The sequence below is a fragment of the Diabrotica virgifera genome, chromosome 5 (assembly GCF_917563875.1).
Source record: "Diabrotica virgifera virgifera chromosome 5, PGI_DIABVI_V3a".
Lineage (NCBI taxonomy): Eukaryota > Metazoa > Arthropoda > Insecta > Coleoptera > Chrysomelidae > Diabrotica > Diabrotica virgifera.
This window is the reverse complement of record NC_065447.1, coordinates 251,560,079-251,578,534: the sequence shown is the minus strand read 5'-3', so window position 1 is coordinate 251,578,534 and position 18,456 is coordinate 251,560,079. Positions and strand designations below refer to the sequence as shown.

Below are 18,456 nucleotides of genomic sequence, written 5' to 3'. Positions count from 1 at the left end.
GAAAAAGAAGAAGAAATTAGGAAAGTATGAATACTGACCTTTGCCTGTGGTACTCGTCGTAATATTTTATCCTATAAAATCCTTGCAAATGTCCACTCAACTTCCCATTAAAATTTAAATCTAACTGGTACTCTTCATTTTTTCTTAAATGCTCTTTCAGTACTATTTTATATTTTTCCTTCTCGTAGTATAGCTGCTCCTTTATTTCTAACAGACTAGAATCGGGTTTGGTTGATCTTATGCTAACGGAATGCTCATCGATTAAAATGCTTCTGCTGTTGAAGATAATTTCGTTCGTGTCTTCTAAAACGTTCAGAGTCATAGTCACTGAACCCTCACTCGTAGAATTTTGAAAATGCGGCAATATTCGTAATCTGTAAAAAAAAAGAAGAAGATAAGAGGCTTACAGTCAATACTAGATTTAAATAAGGGTTTTTTTATTTAATAAACACCGATATGATGCTTAATAACAATATAATCTGATCAAACAATATGACCAATGAACAACTTTTTAGCCTAAATTACTACTAAAAACTTGACTAAGAACAAACTTAAAAGTATCCCTTAGGTTCTATTAATTTGTTGCACAAATATTAACCTGTACCATCAGTTGCACCATACTCTGCTTTTCATTTAACTAACTAGAAGTACGAACAATAGTAAACGAACAATGGGATCACCCACAAGAAATAAAATGTAGAATTGAGAAGGCTAGGAGTGCATTCAATAACATGGCCAAACTCTTTAAAAGCCACAACCTTAATCTGGAGATAAAAGTAAGGCTCCTACGATGTTATATCTTCTCAATATTGTATTACGGAGTTGAATCCTGGACACTCACTGAAGCAATGGAGAAAAAACTTGAAGCCTTCGAGGTGTGGCTATACAGGCGAATCCTATGGATATCATGGACAGACAAGATAACCAACGAGACCGTATTACGAAGAATGGGGAAAGAAAAAAGGTGATGTATGCCATTAAAAGGAGAAAGTTAGAATATCTCGGACACATAATGAGAAACGGCACTAAATACAGATTGCTGAAAGTAATCCTTCAAGACAAAGTATTCGGAAAGCGAGGAATTGGAAGAAGAAGAATATCATGGTTAAAGGACTTGAGGAAATGGTTCTTCACAACAACTAATCTGTTTAAAGCATCAGTTAATTAAATAATTATAGCTAGAATGATCGCGCCAATATTCGAAACCAACAGGCACTAAAAGAAGAAAGAACTAGAAGGATTTCTTCCTCTTGAGTCTTCTAGCCAGATCCGTGTTATCGAGGAGCTGGATGGCCTCAACGTTGACGTGGTGAAGAAGTCGTTGTTCGTGACTCTTCGCAATTTTTTCACTGATCTTTTTTTTCAATAGTATCCATTTCTAGTCCCTGTAGAGGTCACTGGATGAAGTCTAAATTACTCTTACTAGCGCAACCCCACTTTTATTTTTCTTTTCTTTTTTTCTTTTTATCCAGGTACCCACTAGCTTAGCCTCTAAAATCTAATGCCCAATAATTACATAAATATTTTGCGGTATCGACATAAATATGGTATTGAGTATTATTTACATTAACAGGACTGCGTTAGGTTTTCTTTTGTTATGATCCAATTCAGGGATATTACTAGTGTATAATAGGTACAGGACTGGTTCTATCACACTACTTTGTGGTACACCTGCATTTATTGCTTTTAGTTCCGTGTAGATTTCTTCTTGCTTAACCCTAAAAATTCTATTTGAAATATATGATTTCAATAATTCTGTGCATTTCCTTGGCAAAATCCTGCTTAATTTGTATTTAAGCCCTTCGTACCATACTTTATCGAAAGCTTGCGCCACGTCGAAATTTCTTTTCTTCTAGTGACCTTTTATCTGTTATTCTATGGACTTGGCCTATAGTTAAATGACTTTCTCGAAAATTATTCTGGTGTGATGTAGCTTCTCGTATAGCTTCGAAATTACTGGTAGTAAGGAAGGAAATCCGCCTGTAAGATGATACTTACTGTATTTGGTTGTGTTCCAGGTTTAAGGATCATTATGAGCTCTGCTACTTTCCATATCTTGTTCACCATTCTAGAGTCTTATAGTAGTTGTAGTTCATTGAAAAGTTACATTTAAGGTTTCAGTTTTCAGAAGAAAAAAAAATTATTTTTTGACATGACAAACAAAGTTTGTCATTTCTCTAGTGTTATGTAAATTACTTATATCTTTTTTTGTTACAGTATCATTTCAAGGTCATACACTTTGTTTGCAATGAACACGTGAAGTAATAAATGCCACCTAAATACCCACCCAAAACATTTACATTTTATAGCCAACCCTAATTAGGATGTTTACTTAACGCTCAGTCCATTGTTCTGTATGTTTCACATAATGAAATTTTTTATTGGTCATATACATTTGGTGACATTTGACCAAATAAAACAAACAACACTTAGACCGTTACAAACCAACCGTAAACTCCTAAATCATCAAACACTTTTTTATATACAATTAAACCGCAAATTCTTTCAAACGATGATTCGACTTCCGCTCCGTTTCATGTCTGCAATATCCTAATTAACCGCTCAACCAAGGGATCCTATGACAATGGTCTTGACCTTTTCTTTTAGGGACCACACCTGACCCGACCCAATTACAAGTGAAAATGTTAACACGCATTGAAGTGTCTTGCTGTCTTTTCTATTCATAGGCTGCTGCAGTCGGAGGGAAATACAATTAAAAATGGTAGGGTTGAAATGGGAGGTTTCTGCGCCAATTAACACGTTGACGGACGGAACGTCTAGAGACGTCTAATTTCCATTGATGTAATGTGACACAACGTCTATAGACGTTGCATTTTTCCCTATAGTCCAGGGCGCATCTGTTTTGAGATGGACGTTGAGAGGTGACCCATATTTTTTTGCAGAAATTTCTTGGAATTAACTCCTATAATAATAATTCAGTTATCCTCCCACTCAAAAATGTCCGGAACATTGTTTAAATAATCAAAATGTCAAAAAATGAAGGAAAAATTCGATTATTTTCTTCGTTTTTTGATTATAACTTTCAAAGTATTCACTTCCGAGAAAAGTTGTACTGATATAAAAGTTGCGTAATTAAATTTCCTACAATATAGGATTGGTTACAAATTTTAAAAATTGTCACATAATTCATATTTTACCCAGAAAAACTATATGACATTATAAAACAATACTGTAAATTTCATTAACGCTCGGTTTCATAATCAGTTAAAGTGGACTTTAAATTTTAAGTTGGTACCTTTATCAATGCAATTCATATGGGTAAATGTCAACTTTAAAGTGAACTTTAGTTAATGTTCACTTTAAGATGATTATGAAACCAGGCTTAAGATCGGTTCAATAGATTTTGCAATAGTTATTTTCCTAACAAATGCAGAAAGTCATTCTTTTCCGCACGCGACTGCAGTTTGCCGAACGACGCGAAGCGGGAGTTCGGCAAGCAGTCGAGTGCGGAAAAGAGACTTTCTGCAAGAGTTAGGAACAATATTTTTTCTAAGAGTCTTTAAAAAATTACCAAATCTTAATCAATTAATTTAATTAATATGAAAATACATACACAAATTAATTCTTTGACAAAGTTGTCAAAACCAAACTTTCAATATAATTAGTTAGCATGACGACGATCTTGGTTTCCATGACGATGATTCAAAACGACTGTTATTGTCTACCGATCTGACTTTCGAATATTATGTCAAAATAATTTTATTTCATCGAATTGTCGCGTTAATTTCATTAAAACAGGAACACAATAAGATATATTTGAAATAAATTGGTAAATAATATCTAAATATTAGTTTATTGCATGTATTATAATTACTTTAAGGCTATATTAACATATCTAAATTAACACGCGTGCGGAAAAGTAAAAACCGCGTGCGGAAAAGTAACACGCGTGCGGAAAAGTAACACGCGTGCGGAAAAGTGAAACTTTCTAAACTAAAATGCGTGCGCGAAAGTAGACATTTTTGCACAAATAAATTTTGCAATCCAGCTTTTGCAAAAAAATTCATTTTTTCAAAATGTTGCAGGACTGAAAATAAAGCAGATAGCAAGTTGATTTTTTTTACGTATAGAAGAATACTGTACCTTTCATTTGCAATTTTTAAAATTAAAATCCATTAACTACCACGGCGGCGTCAGGAATTTTTTTGAATAAACGTTAATTTTTAGTGCTATGCGCAGGACAGCGGTGTTCGATTCACACATGTTGATTTCCACCAAAGTTTCTTCAAATCTTTATCTAATATATTATTTTCTTACTCTATATTTTGTTGTATTTGAATATTTTAATTCCACAAAAATCAAAATAAATTGATTATTGTTTGTGAAATATTGTTTAAACAATTGCATATGATTAAAAATAATAAACTTTTATTCTCTAACTTAAAATATATGAACAAAGAAAGTTTTTGTCAAAAAGTGTTATTTCAAAGGACAGAGTATGTTTTTATTTTGCAATAAACAAATTTATATATTTATATCGAAATGTACTAAAAATTAAAATTTATCAATCATTATCAAAGGTTATTGGAATGCCCAATCAGAGCAAACTATCCCCTGTCCTGCGCGTAGCACCAACAAATGTTTATTTAAAAAAATTCCTGACGTCGTAGTGGTTAATAAATTTTAATTTTGCAAATTGCAAATGAAAGGAACAGTATTCTTCTATATGTAAAAAAATTCAACTTGCTGTCTCCTTTATTTTCAGTAGTGCAACATTTTGAAAAAATGATTTTTTTTTCGAAAGCTGGATTGCAAAATTTATTTTGCAAAATCTATTGAACCGATCTTAATGGAATTCACAGTATTGTTTTCTTATATCAACTTTTTTGTCAGCACAACTTTTCTCGGAAATGAATACTTTTAAAATTATAATCACACAATTTTGAATAAAGTTATAATCATTTAAAGTTATAATCAAAAAAATCGAATTTTTCCTTCATTTTTTTATATTTTGATTGTTTAAACAATGTTCCGGACCTTTTTGAGTGGGAGGATAACTCAAATATTATTATATGAGTTATTTTCAAACAATTTCTGCAAAAAATATGAGTCACGTTTCAACGTCCAAATTTGCTAATATTTCACAGATGCGCCCTAGTCTACTATTCTACTTTGCAAAATACATATAGTGTAACAACACTTGCTTATACATTTGACGCAGTGTCCGTCAACGTGTTAACTAATTTGGTAGATTGACTAACAGTTTAAAAAAAATAAGGATGATTATCTGAAAAGAACTCATAACATCTTAAATTGAATTACAGATAAAGAAATACGAGAGGGAGAATACGGAGAAATGAAAAGAAATAGGAACGAAGATAGATTGATCCAATTCTCTATTGTCAATAATATAAAAATACGAAATAGCCTATGGGAACAACAAATACATCAAAGATATGCCTTCATAGCTAAGGAAAGGGGAACAAGAATCATCATAATACGCGAGTATTTACGAAAGCTAAAAACGACGATTTCGTTATCGTTACGATTTCGTTATAACGAAATTAAAAGGGCTATTAAAATAGCAAAAGAAAATTGGTTAAGCTCGAAGTGTACAGAGATAAGAGTTATTACAACAAAAACACGATTCGTTTAACCTCCATAAAAAGATCAAAGAAGCTGCAGGCTTATATAAACACAAGAACACTGGATTTCTGACAGATAATCAGGGAAACATAGTATAGGAAATAGAACAGAAAAGGGATATTTGGATTAAATACGTGGAAAAAACTTTTCAAGATATACGAAGTAACACTGGCATCACAACAAACACCAATTGCGAAAATGGACCTACACTTACAGTTGAAGAAGTAACGTATGCCATCAAAAGTACCAAAGATGGTAAAGCAGTAGGCCCTGATCATTTTCATTCCGAATTCTTAAAACTTATGGACTACGACGGCATAAAATGTTTGACAAATATATTTAACAAAATATATGACACAGGCATAATTCCCCAAAAATGGCTAGAATCAACTTTTATAAATCTTCCAAAAAAACCCAATGCAAGAAAGTGCGAAGACTATAGAATTATAAGCCTTATGAGCCATTTACTTAAAACATTTCTAAAGGTCATTCACAAACGAATATATACAAAGTGCGAGGAACAACTAACAAGAACACAATTCGGATTTCGTGATGCTCTGGGAACACGGGAGGCCCTTTTTGCTGTGCAAGTGCCATTTCAGAGATGCAGGGATGTAAATTGTGATATATACGTATGCTTTATAGATTACCAGAAAGCATTTGACAGAGTAAAACATGACAAATTATTAACTCTAATGCAAGAAATTAGAATTGACAACAAAGATCTAAGAATTATCAGAAACATTTTTTACAATCAAATGGCAAAAATCAAAATAGAAGACCAGTTAACTGATAAAATTGCAATAGAACGAGGAGTACGACAGGGCTGTATTTTATCTCCACTACTATTCAATATTTACTCAGAATGGATATTTAAGGAAGCTTTAGACGGTTGTACGAAGGGAGTATTAATAAATGGCGAATGGTTGAATAACATTAGATATGCAGATGACACCATAGTTTGTGCCGATAATCTGAATGATTTACAATTATTAACAAATCGTATATCAGAAGTCAGCAACAGATATGGACTAGCTCTTAACATAAAGAAGACCAAATTTATGACAATTAGTAAAAAACCAATATTAAACGCTCAACTTACAGTCAACCAACAGAATATTGAAAGAGTTGAGCAATATACATATCTGGGTACAAATTTAAATAGCCAATCGGACCACTCGACAGAAACTAAACAGCGAATAATAAATGCGAAAGCAGCATACGTTAGAATGAGACCCATTTTCAACAGTCGAGACATATCATTAAAAACAAAATACCGTCTGTTGAAAAGCTACATATTCACAGTTCTGCTCTACGGAATGGAAGCGTGGACACTAACTGTTGCGTCTATGAATTGGCTCGAAGCTTTCGAAATGTGGTGTTATAGGCGCATCTTACGTATCCTGGGTTGACCGAATTACTAATGTGGAAGTCCTGCGTAGAATGGGGAAAGAGTGTGAAATTCTCATAACCATAAAAACAAAAAAATTAGAATATCTAGGACATGTAATGAGGAATCAAGAACGTTACGGCCTTCTCCAAATGATTCTCCAAGGGAAGGTAAATGGTAAAAAAGGACCGGGAAGAAGACGCATTTCCTGGCTTCAAAATTTACGAAAGTGGTATAACACCACTACCACTGAACTGTTCCGCGCTGCGGTAAAAAAAGTCAAGATAGCCATGATGATCGCCAACATCCGGAACGGATAGGCACTTTAAGAAGAAGAAGAAGAAGAAGAAACGACGATAAAAGAAGTAAAAGTCATAAATGAAGAAAAAGTGAGCATACAACATATATGTACAACAAACTGGTAATAGCGAAAATAGTACAAATACCAGATATCGAATTAGATTATCGAAAGGATTAGAATGGGAAGAAAAAGGTATAAAAATTTTTGGACAACGCTTGAACCATCTAAGGCACGCCGATGACATCGTATTGATAACCGATAAAAAAGAAGAATTGTTTGAAATGATGAGATAACTGTAGATAGAAGTTGGAAAGATAGGCCTGAATATGAATTACAGCAAGAACAAAATCATATCAAATACTGATGAGGGTATCACAATGAGGATCGGACAAGATGAAATAGAACAAGCGCACGATTGTATATCTGGGTCAAAATATAAAACTTACCAAGAAAAACCAAACAGCAGAGATCAAAAGACGAGTTAAGAGTGGCACGGGCGACATTTGGCAAATTAAGCTACATCCTTAAAAACAAAAGATATCCACAACATCTTAAGACCAAGGTATACAATCAATGATTACTCCCTGTTCTCATTTATGGTTCCCAAACGTGGAAGTTTACAAAAACAAACATGGACAAAATCAGAAAAATTCAAAGAGCAATGGAAAGACAAACGCTGGACGTAATACTAAAGGATAAACAGAGAAACAAGTGTATAAGAGAGAACCAAAGTTAGGGATGTTAGACAAGAGTTGTAAAATTGAATTGGATATTTGTCGGACATAATTTAAGACAAAAAGGGCCGATGGAACAAAATTCTTATAAATTGGAGATCGTGTGAATATAAACGAAGCAGAGGAAGGCCCAAATGAGACGAGTAGATGATATCCAGAAGCACGTGGGCTCTAGGTGGATGACTGTAGCGACAAACAGAGAAGAATCGAAAAGAAGTGGTGGCCTATGTTCAAAGATGGACCGAAGTAGGCTAATTAGATAGATTATAGAAACTATACACACGGTAATCAAAGCCCAGAAAAGTCTCTAGGAAGGACATATTGGAAGAATGGGAAATGAAAGAATGCTGAAAACTATACTAGGGAACATCCATAAACTACGTCGTTGAAAAGGGGGAGGGGGGACTTTGCTTATTACGACGGTATACGACAGGTGAGAGGGGGCCATGAGTGCACATCCGACGACGTTTGAAGTTCACGAATATAAAAAATATATCCTATTTTAGAATTCAAAAAAACATTAGTATATTATTGTTATCGCATACTTTTCATTTTGTTTTTATCACTCACAGCCTTAATAATATTGCTAGCAGTTTTATACAGACTAACAAACAATTACAATAAAACATTGTTCTATGTCTTTAAACAAACGCTTCTTTTCAGAACAACGTCTGGAAGCAATAAATATTAAACTGTTGACTTATTTACTGAATATTCTGTGTGAAACAATAATTCTACAAGAATGAATAGAAATAAAATATTCTATTTAGTTAGTACTATTTATACTTAACAAAAGAAATGGCATTGGAATCAAAACAAAATAAATATTAAGATTTATATGATGCAGTTAAGAAAGCATAGAAACTCCGATAAAAGTGTTGTCTTTTGTCTCAATAAAACTAATTAGTTGTACAGTGAATTGAGAGAAAAAAGTACGCGGATATTGGATATTAATGTACATAGTAATACTGATTTGGATACATTCGTAAATAAACTTGGAGAGCAAACTTTAAAAAATCCAGAAATAACATTGAACGTTAAAAAAATCTCTAAAAAGGGGGGTCATGAGTAGCAATTGCGACGTCGGTATGAGGGGGGTCAACTGTAAACGACGCTTTACGACGGAAGGGGGGAGGGTATTAAAAACTTCAAAATTTTTACGACGTAATTTATGGATGTTCCCTTCCACGAAAGCCAATAAAAAAAGGACAAGGTAAATAAGAAACAGATGGAAAGACAGCGTGTATCAAGACTTACAAAAAAGTAATATCGCGAATTGGATAGAAAAAGCATTGGACAGAAATCAATGGAAGGAAGTGGTTAAGAAACCTATAGAAAGACTATAAGAAATATTAAATGATTATTGTAAATTAGATTTTCAGCACTGGACCTTCAAGGCCTGTTGAACTTTATACATAAAAAAAGAATGTGTGTGTACGTTGTACGCACGTAAGAAGTTATACTTCTATTATATAATTTTAACGAAATAAATATACTTAACTGGTTATATTTGCATTTTATTTAAATATTAAACTAACTTTCTTACCTACCACTTTCAAAATTTTTTTATTAAAACAACCAAAAATTAAAAAAAAAACGTGAATCGTCCGGGATTTGAACCCGCGACTTCTTGATCTCTAGTCCAATGCTCTACCTCTTATTTGTTTCCTCTCCAGAGTTCGGAGCCGTTTTTTAATTCTGAACAATTCATTGCAACTAAGTACATACTGTCTGTGTGCGCATGCGCGCAGAATTATGAAATTTGACTCTCAATCGCGCCTAAAGAAGTATAACTTCAATAAATAAATACTGTACTTGAAGATTTTAAATGTGTTGGAAAACTTCTAAAAATAGGACCCACTTTAATCATCTACGCTAAAATCTCAAATATTCGAATGATGTGATTATTTGGAACAATATTTCTCATTATCTTCAATTAGAAACAGTAGTGTTTAAGATGCATTGTTTCTTTTTATTATGCAGCGCCATGCCATACATACCAGCTGCCAGAGGTTGGCTCTAATAAGGCGTGTAACCATTTAGGCACGTTGTGTGATTCTAATGTTTAATTGAATAAAAATTCCGAACAATACTTATAATCAGAGCTAATAGCAACCGTTCATCCGTAACTTAATTCTTAATGTAAAACTTAGTCATTGGTATAATCGGTATTATATCAATTACAATATTTTTCCTAATCCTAGTAGCTTCTTCTTATTTTTAACTTTCTAAAAAATGTCTTCGTATTCGCCTGCTTCTTTAATCTTTATAATAGAAAATTGCTAATTGCGGAGTAATACTCTGAACACATTCTTTAATGACTCTTTCTAGATGAATCTTTTCCTGTAGGTGGGTAATACCACAAGAAAAAAATCGAGTGGCGTCAAATCTGGAGACCAAAGAGGCTATAAAATTTCCAAAACCCGATGTATAACTTCCATTAAAACCATACCCTGTATAATTTTTATATAACAACTAAGAAGTCTTTTTGTAATTGATATGGCAAGGAATAACACATACCGACAAATTACAGATGTAAAGATGTAATTACAAAACGATTCCAATAAAATTCTAAAATAGTTTTAAGTAAAGCATAAATTCTATACATAAAATTTGTCGGATACAAATAGTTTATGGCTTTTTGAATTTAAAGGTGTGTATGATTGGCAACCTGTTTCTGGATGCTGTAACTATAACGAGTGATGCACAAGTTTGTTTTGAATTTTTTGGGACGAGTTCAAATAGCTGAGTGATAAATTAAACTTGCATGCACTATGACTAAATGCACAGTATTATTAAAACGACCATTTCATGTTTATAAATAAATTTTGTAGATGTAATTTCTCAATTAGCCTTTTGGTGATGTTCTCAGTGGCGGATCTAAAATTTGTCTTTAGAGGGGGGAAATTTGCTTTGGGGGCGGCGAATTTCCAATGAAACACCAACCAAAAGACATAAAAAAGATAAACCCAAACTACATAAAATATATAAAATTAAAACCTATCTATACAGGGTGAGGCAGTTAAAGGCCTATTAGAAATATCTCGAGAACTAAAGGCAACAGAATCTTGAAAATTGGAATGAAGGGGTTTTGAAGAATGATCTATTTAATAAAAATATTTTTCATCTATTTGCTACTTTCGGTTATACCGGAAATTGCATATAACTTCGTTTTTTTTTAAATGGGATACCCTGTATATTTTTACATTTTTGGATTCTCCTCGATTTCTTATTTCTTAGAGTATGAGGTTTTGTAATATTATACAGGGTAGTTTAAAAGATAATCACGTTTTTTTATTAATTTCGTATCAACTTTCACACCCTGTAGAATTGTAGTACTTTGACATTAAAAACTCTGTTTAAGCTCAAATGATTTTTAATATAGGTACTATACTATTGTAAAGAATTATTAGTATAGCTAAATTTTTAATTAGAGTATACAGGGTTGGTCGAAACTCGGAATGAGTTTTCTTAAATGGAACACCCTGTATTTTAGTGTTGTAATGAAATGATATTTTATGGTAGTTTTTTTTATTTCTTAAGCATTTCCTATATATAACTGCTTTAATTTGTGAGTTATTGTTGATTTAAGTCAAACATTATAGTCCATTCTTTAACGGTAAAATATTGCAAAACCTCTAAATTTTAAAGAACCGCTTGGATTGACATGAAATTTGGCATACACATAGCTAACAAGTCAAAGAAAAAAGTGATATTGTGCCGATATGTGCTTTTGCCCTGGGGTGGTTTTCACCCCTTCTAGAGGGTGAAAAAATATTCGTCCAAAGAAAGTCAGGAAATTGATAAACTGGCTAATTTTAAGTAACTTTTGTTCTATAGAGTTTTTTCACTAAGTCAATACTTTTCGAGTTATTTGGCAGTGAATATGTTCATTTTTTCAACAAAATAACCACGCTTTTAGACGGTTTTTCGCAAATATCTCAAATAGTAAGTATTTTGTCGAAAAAATATTCTTAGCAAAAATATAGCCTGTAAAAAATTAAAAAAAATGGTGTATACATCACGTCTCTACACCTAGTAGAAGCAGAGATATAGCTAATGAAAAATAGGTTCATATTCGTCAAATTCCAAATGGAATACTTTAACGTGAAATAACATTTCGGGGAAAACTCATTACAACTTATTTAAAGTGTTTAAAAAAAGCTTCATTTTTGTTTTATAAAAAAAATTTCTAGCATCAAAATTAAACAAGTTACGCTCAAAATAAAGTTAGTCCCTTTTGATTTTGGTAAAAAAATCGAGAAAATCACCCCCTAATTAGTATCTTAAATGAACTTAATCGTTACGACTTCACAAGTTTCTTGACTCGTGTATATATTGTTTATATTATTGAAAGGGCTGTAGTTAAAAGGGGTTGAACGAGTCACTGATCACGAATATATGCAAATTTAGAAACACCAAATCTTAATCAATTTTTTCTAACAGAAAAAAAAACTACATGATATTCAGAAAAGCAAATCTGACTTTTTTGTTTTCCGAGATTTTTGGTATCAATTTTTAAGTCATTTTGAAAAAAAGCATATTTTTCAAAATTAAAATTTTTAAAAATTTTACTTTAAAACCAAATTTTTTCAAAAATAAGCACTTTGAATCGATGAAACTTACAGATCATATAAACACAACATAAGTAAAATAATTTGTGGAGCGGTAACGATTAATTTCATTTAAGTTGCCAATTAGGGGTTGGTCTTCCAGATTTTTTTTTCAAAAACAAAAGGGACCAACTTTATTTTGAGCGTAACTTGCTTAAATTTAATGCTAAAAACTTTTTGTAAAAACAGAAATAAAGCTTTTTTTAAACACTTTAAAAAAGTTATAATGGGTTTTCCCCAAAAAGTGCTTAATTTTTTGGATATTTCACGTCGAAATATTCTATTTGAAATTGGGTGAATATGAATCTATTTTTCATTGGCTATAACTCTGGTTCTACGAGATCCAGAGGCCTAACGCGTACACCGATTTTTTTACTTTTTATAAGCTATATTTTTGCTAAGAACGTTTTTTTCGACAAAATACTTACTTTTTGAGTTATTTGCGAAAAATCGTCTAAAAATGTGGTTATTTTGTTGAAAAATGAACATATTCACTCGCAAATAACTCGAAAAATGTTGGCTTGGCGAAAAAGCTCTATAGAACAAAAGTTACTTAAAGTTAGTCAGTTTACCCATTTCCGGACTTATTTTGGACATATATTTTTTCACCCCCAAGAGGGGGTGAAAGTCACCCCCAGGGCAAAAGCACACATCGGCACAATATCACTTTTTTTCTTTGACATGTAAGCTATACGCATGCCAAATTTCATGTTAATCCAAGCGGTTCTTTAAAATTTAGAGCAAAAACCGTGAAAGAATGGACTATTAATTGCAACAAAAAATACGTGAAATTTTATTAGATTGACCGTGAACATATTTAATCACAAATAATTTTTTAATCTAGACTTATTCTTAAAATTACCAATAATGGTTGAGATATTAATATACCTACTTAGTTAAGATTGTTCCCAGCAAACAGGTTTGAGCCCAGTTACGTGATGATTACGTTAAATTTACGGCAAATTTCAACGAATACGTAACTCGGTGATTTGTGACGGGAAAAAAACATATTTCAGTGCCAAATCATTCACCTATATATTAGTGCTTCCTTTATACATGTTTGACATTAGAATAATATAAAATCATAATGACGAATATAGTACATGTTTTTTTATAATAGGTGAACGTCGGTTACATCGCAAAGATACGTTTATTTCACGTAATAATCACGAAACAGAAATAACTTCCTTTGGTTAAATTTTGAGAAATATTTTGGAAAACAAAATTTTACAATGGTGTTGGTTAAATACGTATCGCTTGAATTTTACTCACTGTATTTTATGGACGTCAAAAAATTAGATGTATTTCACGTAAAAGTAATGTAAATAATACCAATATTTAAACAAAAAGTTTATGATTTCGCTTTTAAAATCATTTAGCATAACTATTTCAATACAACCTTGATTTGAAGCTATTTTTGCTATTTTTTTCTTTAAAAATATCACAGGAGCTAAAATGATGTTGAGTCTTATTTTCAAATCGCGTGCGGTGATGACGTACTACCAAGTCTTTCTCCTTTAAATACTATCACGTGACCACGGTACGTGACTAACATAGTTGTTTCGAAAACTAAATTAATCGATTTATCGAATAATAGATACGTTTCGATAGGATTATTTTTATATTATTCTGGTATTGAAATAGATTTTTAGTAAGACCAATTAGTTAATAGTAGAAGAAATTTAAAAACAAAAAGAAAATACGTAATACTAATTTAAAGTAAGAAGAATAGTTCAACTGTAATTTAAAAATAATCGACTTTTATAATCAATGGTCATAACCTCTAATATCAGCTTCTTACATTTCTCACAACAAAAAGTAAAACGTGAAGAGCTTTATTTCCCTCGTTTTATTATAGACGGGTTTATTTATAATAATGTCTTTCGTATGAACGTTTACCTCACTGCTCGAGGGTTGAAGTGCCGATGATGCAATTAGAAAAAACAAGAAAGTGTCCTCCTCGAAATAAAAAGTGACCTGTGTTGTGTTTTGTGTTGGCTAATTTTTTAATGTGTCTTTAATCGGTACCATTTTTGGTTCATTATCTTGTATAATAATTATACAAGACAAATGTTTTAAAGTCTCTAAATTATACTAAATAAATACATTGTTAATACTTTATATGCTTGTTTTATTTATATCATATGAGGATAATAATTACGTGATTCATAAGTTAATTAAGGTCAAATTATTTACGTGAACCGAGGACGTATCTTTCACGTGAATACTAATATATACATATCCTAAAAGATACGTTAATCAACACGTATTATTAAATAACACGTCTATTGAACACGAGTTATTCACGTAATTTAAAGACGTATTTTCTATGTGACATTCCAACCAAATTTTCACGTGAAATTTACGTAAGCAATTTACGTATATTGGTGACAAATTTACCCAAAATTCACGTAATTAACACGTCGATCTGTTTGCTGGGTTGGTGCAATTAATAATTATTAAGCACAAATTATAGCAGTTAGAGTATATAGGGAATGCTTAAGAAATAAAAAAGTGCCATAAAATATCATTTCATTACAACAGTAAAATACAGGGTGTTCCATTTAAAAAAACTCAGAAAATACTCATTCCGAGTTTCGACCAACGTTGTATCCTAAAATTAAACATTTAGCTATACCTACTAATAATTTTTAACAATAGTAAACTATATCAAAAATCATTTACATAAATAGAGTTTTTGATGTCTTACTACTGCAATTCTACAGGGTGTGAAAGTTAATACGAAATTAATAAAAAAACGTAATTATCTTTTAAACTACTCTGTATAATATTACAAAACCTCATATTTTAAGAAAGCAGAAATTGAGGAGAATCCAAAAATATATAGGAGAATCCATTAAAAAAACGAAGTTATAAGCAACTTCCGATATAACCGGAAGTAGCAAATAGATGAAAATATTTTCATTAAATAGGTCACTCTTTAAAACCCCTTCATTCCAATTTTCATGATTCTGTTGTCTTTAGTTCTCGAGATAGTTCTAATATGCCGTTTATCTGCCTCACCCTATATACATTAAGTTCCATTAATTTTCCTAACTAGCGTGTTTATTGGGTTAAATTTGTCTGTCTGTTTTTTAAGTTCCATGTCAGCTAATATATTTTTGTGTCTCAACAATTTTTTCTGTAATTTCGGACCTTGTTAGGGGGGAAATTTCCTTTTTTTTCCTCATCCTAGATCCGCCACTGGTTCTTCTGTTTTATGAACATGGGGTACATATGCGTAATATACTGCGTGTTGTGATCAAATGGGTCACCTAAATTTAGGAAATGATTTAACTTTTTATTTTGCCTAATTTGTGTATTGAGTCATTAACGCTTCCAGGATGTCATTTGATCGTTTCATGAATAATAAACGAACAGTAAAGAAAAATTTGATGATTAATAAATTTATTAAAAAACTGCATTTACAGTTGTTATATTTATACAAGAATTAAAGTAAAAAGTAAGTTTTGTTGATTGAAAATGTGGAGAATACGTATGTATCTTGGAAGTGTCATAACAGAATACGTACAGAAGACGATATTCGTATGAGGATACGAAAAGCTCAACAAGCATTCAGCATGCTCAACCCTGTTTGGAGGTCTGGCGAATATACTACAAGGACAAAGATCCGAATATTCCAGTCAAATGCCATGCCTGTTCGAAGCTAGGACAAATAATCCCCGGACAAATAATCCCGGACAAAAAATCCCCACAAACTATCCCTGGATAAAAAAGCCCCACAAATAATCCCTACAAATAATCCCCGGACAAATAATCCGACAAAAAAATCCCCACAAAAAATCCCGGACAAAAAATCCCCACAAATTTTTTTGAACAAAATATCCCCACAAAAAATCCCGGACAAAAAATCCTCAAGGAATATTTGATGCCGAATAATAGTTCTCTAAAATTTTCCCGTGGATGCAATCGACGGAAATGTTTTTCAACCTCAGTGCATGAGAGTTAAAGCAATCGCCATGAAACCAGTTTTCGGCACGAAAATAATTAATGATTAGCAATTAAAATTAAACACGAATTGTAATTTCGATTACCAAATTTCGAATTCCAATTGTTTTTTCAAAAATCGTGGAAGATATGGGAAATAAGCTAAAGCTGTGGGAATCATGTGGTAATTATTTGCTTAAATCTTTTACTCACTCTGCTTTAAATAACTCTGTTCGAAACATTGTCTATTGGTGATGACAACTGGTGGACTTAAAAACCTGAAAATGATAATATTGATTGTAATGCAAAAATCCTGTTCCTTTTTGTAAATTTAACGTCAAAAATATTTAATCCTCATCATCATCAATGTCGTTATAGCTCTTCGAGTGTCTTCGCCGCGTTTACTATTTCCTTTCATGTTTGTCGGTCCTGTGCCACTATTTCCCATTGGCTTACTCCCATTTTCTCCAGATCTTCTCTGACTGCATCTTTCCACCTTTTTCTAGGCAGTCCTACACGGAACCAGGTTTACACTTAAAAGTTTCCAAAACTAAAGTTTTAGTATTCTCCAAGACACCAATAAATTTACATTTGTATGTAAAGGGACAAATAATAGAGCAGGTATTGTCCATAAAATATTTGGGAACAAATCTCAATAGCCAGTGTAACCCAAAAAAAGAAATCCTATCAAGAATAAAACAGGCGAGGCAACCACTCATTAACATGAAAACATTTTTTACAAGACCAGACCTTAGTATGGAGCTCAGAATTCGAATGATTAGATGTGTGTTGTGAAAGTGGACAATGAGAATAGATGCCTTTAAGATGTATATACATATACAGACAGATGCTGAGAATTCCATGGGTACAAAAAGTTTTTAACAATGAGGTACTTCAGCGCATGAACAAACAAAAAGAATTACTAAGAATAATCCAAGAAAGAAAAATACAATAACTTGGGCCATATGTGTTGAGAGTTATGAACTATTTCAAATCATATTGGAAGGTAAAATATAGGGCAAAATATCAGAAAAACGTCAGAACTTGTGGCTGAGGGACCTGAGAAGATGGTTTGACCGCTCATTCGCAGAAATTTTTCGTGCAGCAGCAGTAGCGTAGCTAGCCCCACACGGGCCCCATATTAAAGTTTGTCGCGGGGCCCTTTTCCACCATTGACATAGCATGCATAGTGCTAAAAAATTGTTCAACAAAAGAAGCAAAAACGCTTGTATGGAATAGAATAGAAATATGCTTTATTGTCACTGAAAGTTTTACAATTTTATGGACAAAGCTTACAAAGATTAGAAAAAGACAATATTATCAAATAGAGTTTACTGAAATTACATAAATCGTCAATATTATTACAAAATAAAACAATACAGGGTGTTTCATTAATAATTGTATATATTTTAACGGTAGATTCCTGGGCTCAAAATATTAACGATTAATCCAAATCACCTACTCCGAAAATGCTCTCTAGGGGAGCTGGAGTTCTTTGAAGATGGTGTCTTTTAATTAGTTTTTTTTAAATACCTCTAGAACACTTCTATTTAGAAAAATGAAAACTGGTACATCTAATTATCTTTCAGAGATAAATCGATTTCATAAATTGCGAATTTCTAGTACTGCTCATAGGCGTCCTCTTTGGGTAGGGAAACGGTTATTTTATTGCATAACTTTTTTGTCTTTGACTTTTAGGCATTTTTGACACTTGATTATTAAATCGTGAGGTATTCTAGTACTAAAAGTTACTCTTACTTTAAGTCGGTAGGATACACAGTTTTCTAGAAAAATCGATTTGAAAATGTTTTGTTTTTTGAATTTGAACAAAATTTGAAAAATTTTTCAAAAAAAGACAGTGTA

The 18,456-nt window shown here is 32.1% G+C and overlaps 1 protein-coding gene across 3 annotated transcripts in view; it reads right to left on the bottom strand.

Annotated features, from left to right (window-relative positions):
• The window catches only part of LOC126884830 (aminopeptidase N-like), a 174,358-nt gene that overhangs the window by 43,121 nt on the left and 112,781 nt on the right, over positions 1 to 18,456 (bottom strand). For all 3 annotated transcript variants that reach the window (XM_050651092.1, XM_050651091.1, XM_050651094.1), the window contains one exon: positions 39 to 374. In XM_050651092.1, coding sequence (XP_050507049.1) covers positions 39 to 374 — 336 coding nt within the window. The remainder of the gene's footprint in view (positions 1 to 38; positions 375 to 18,456) is intronic.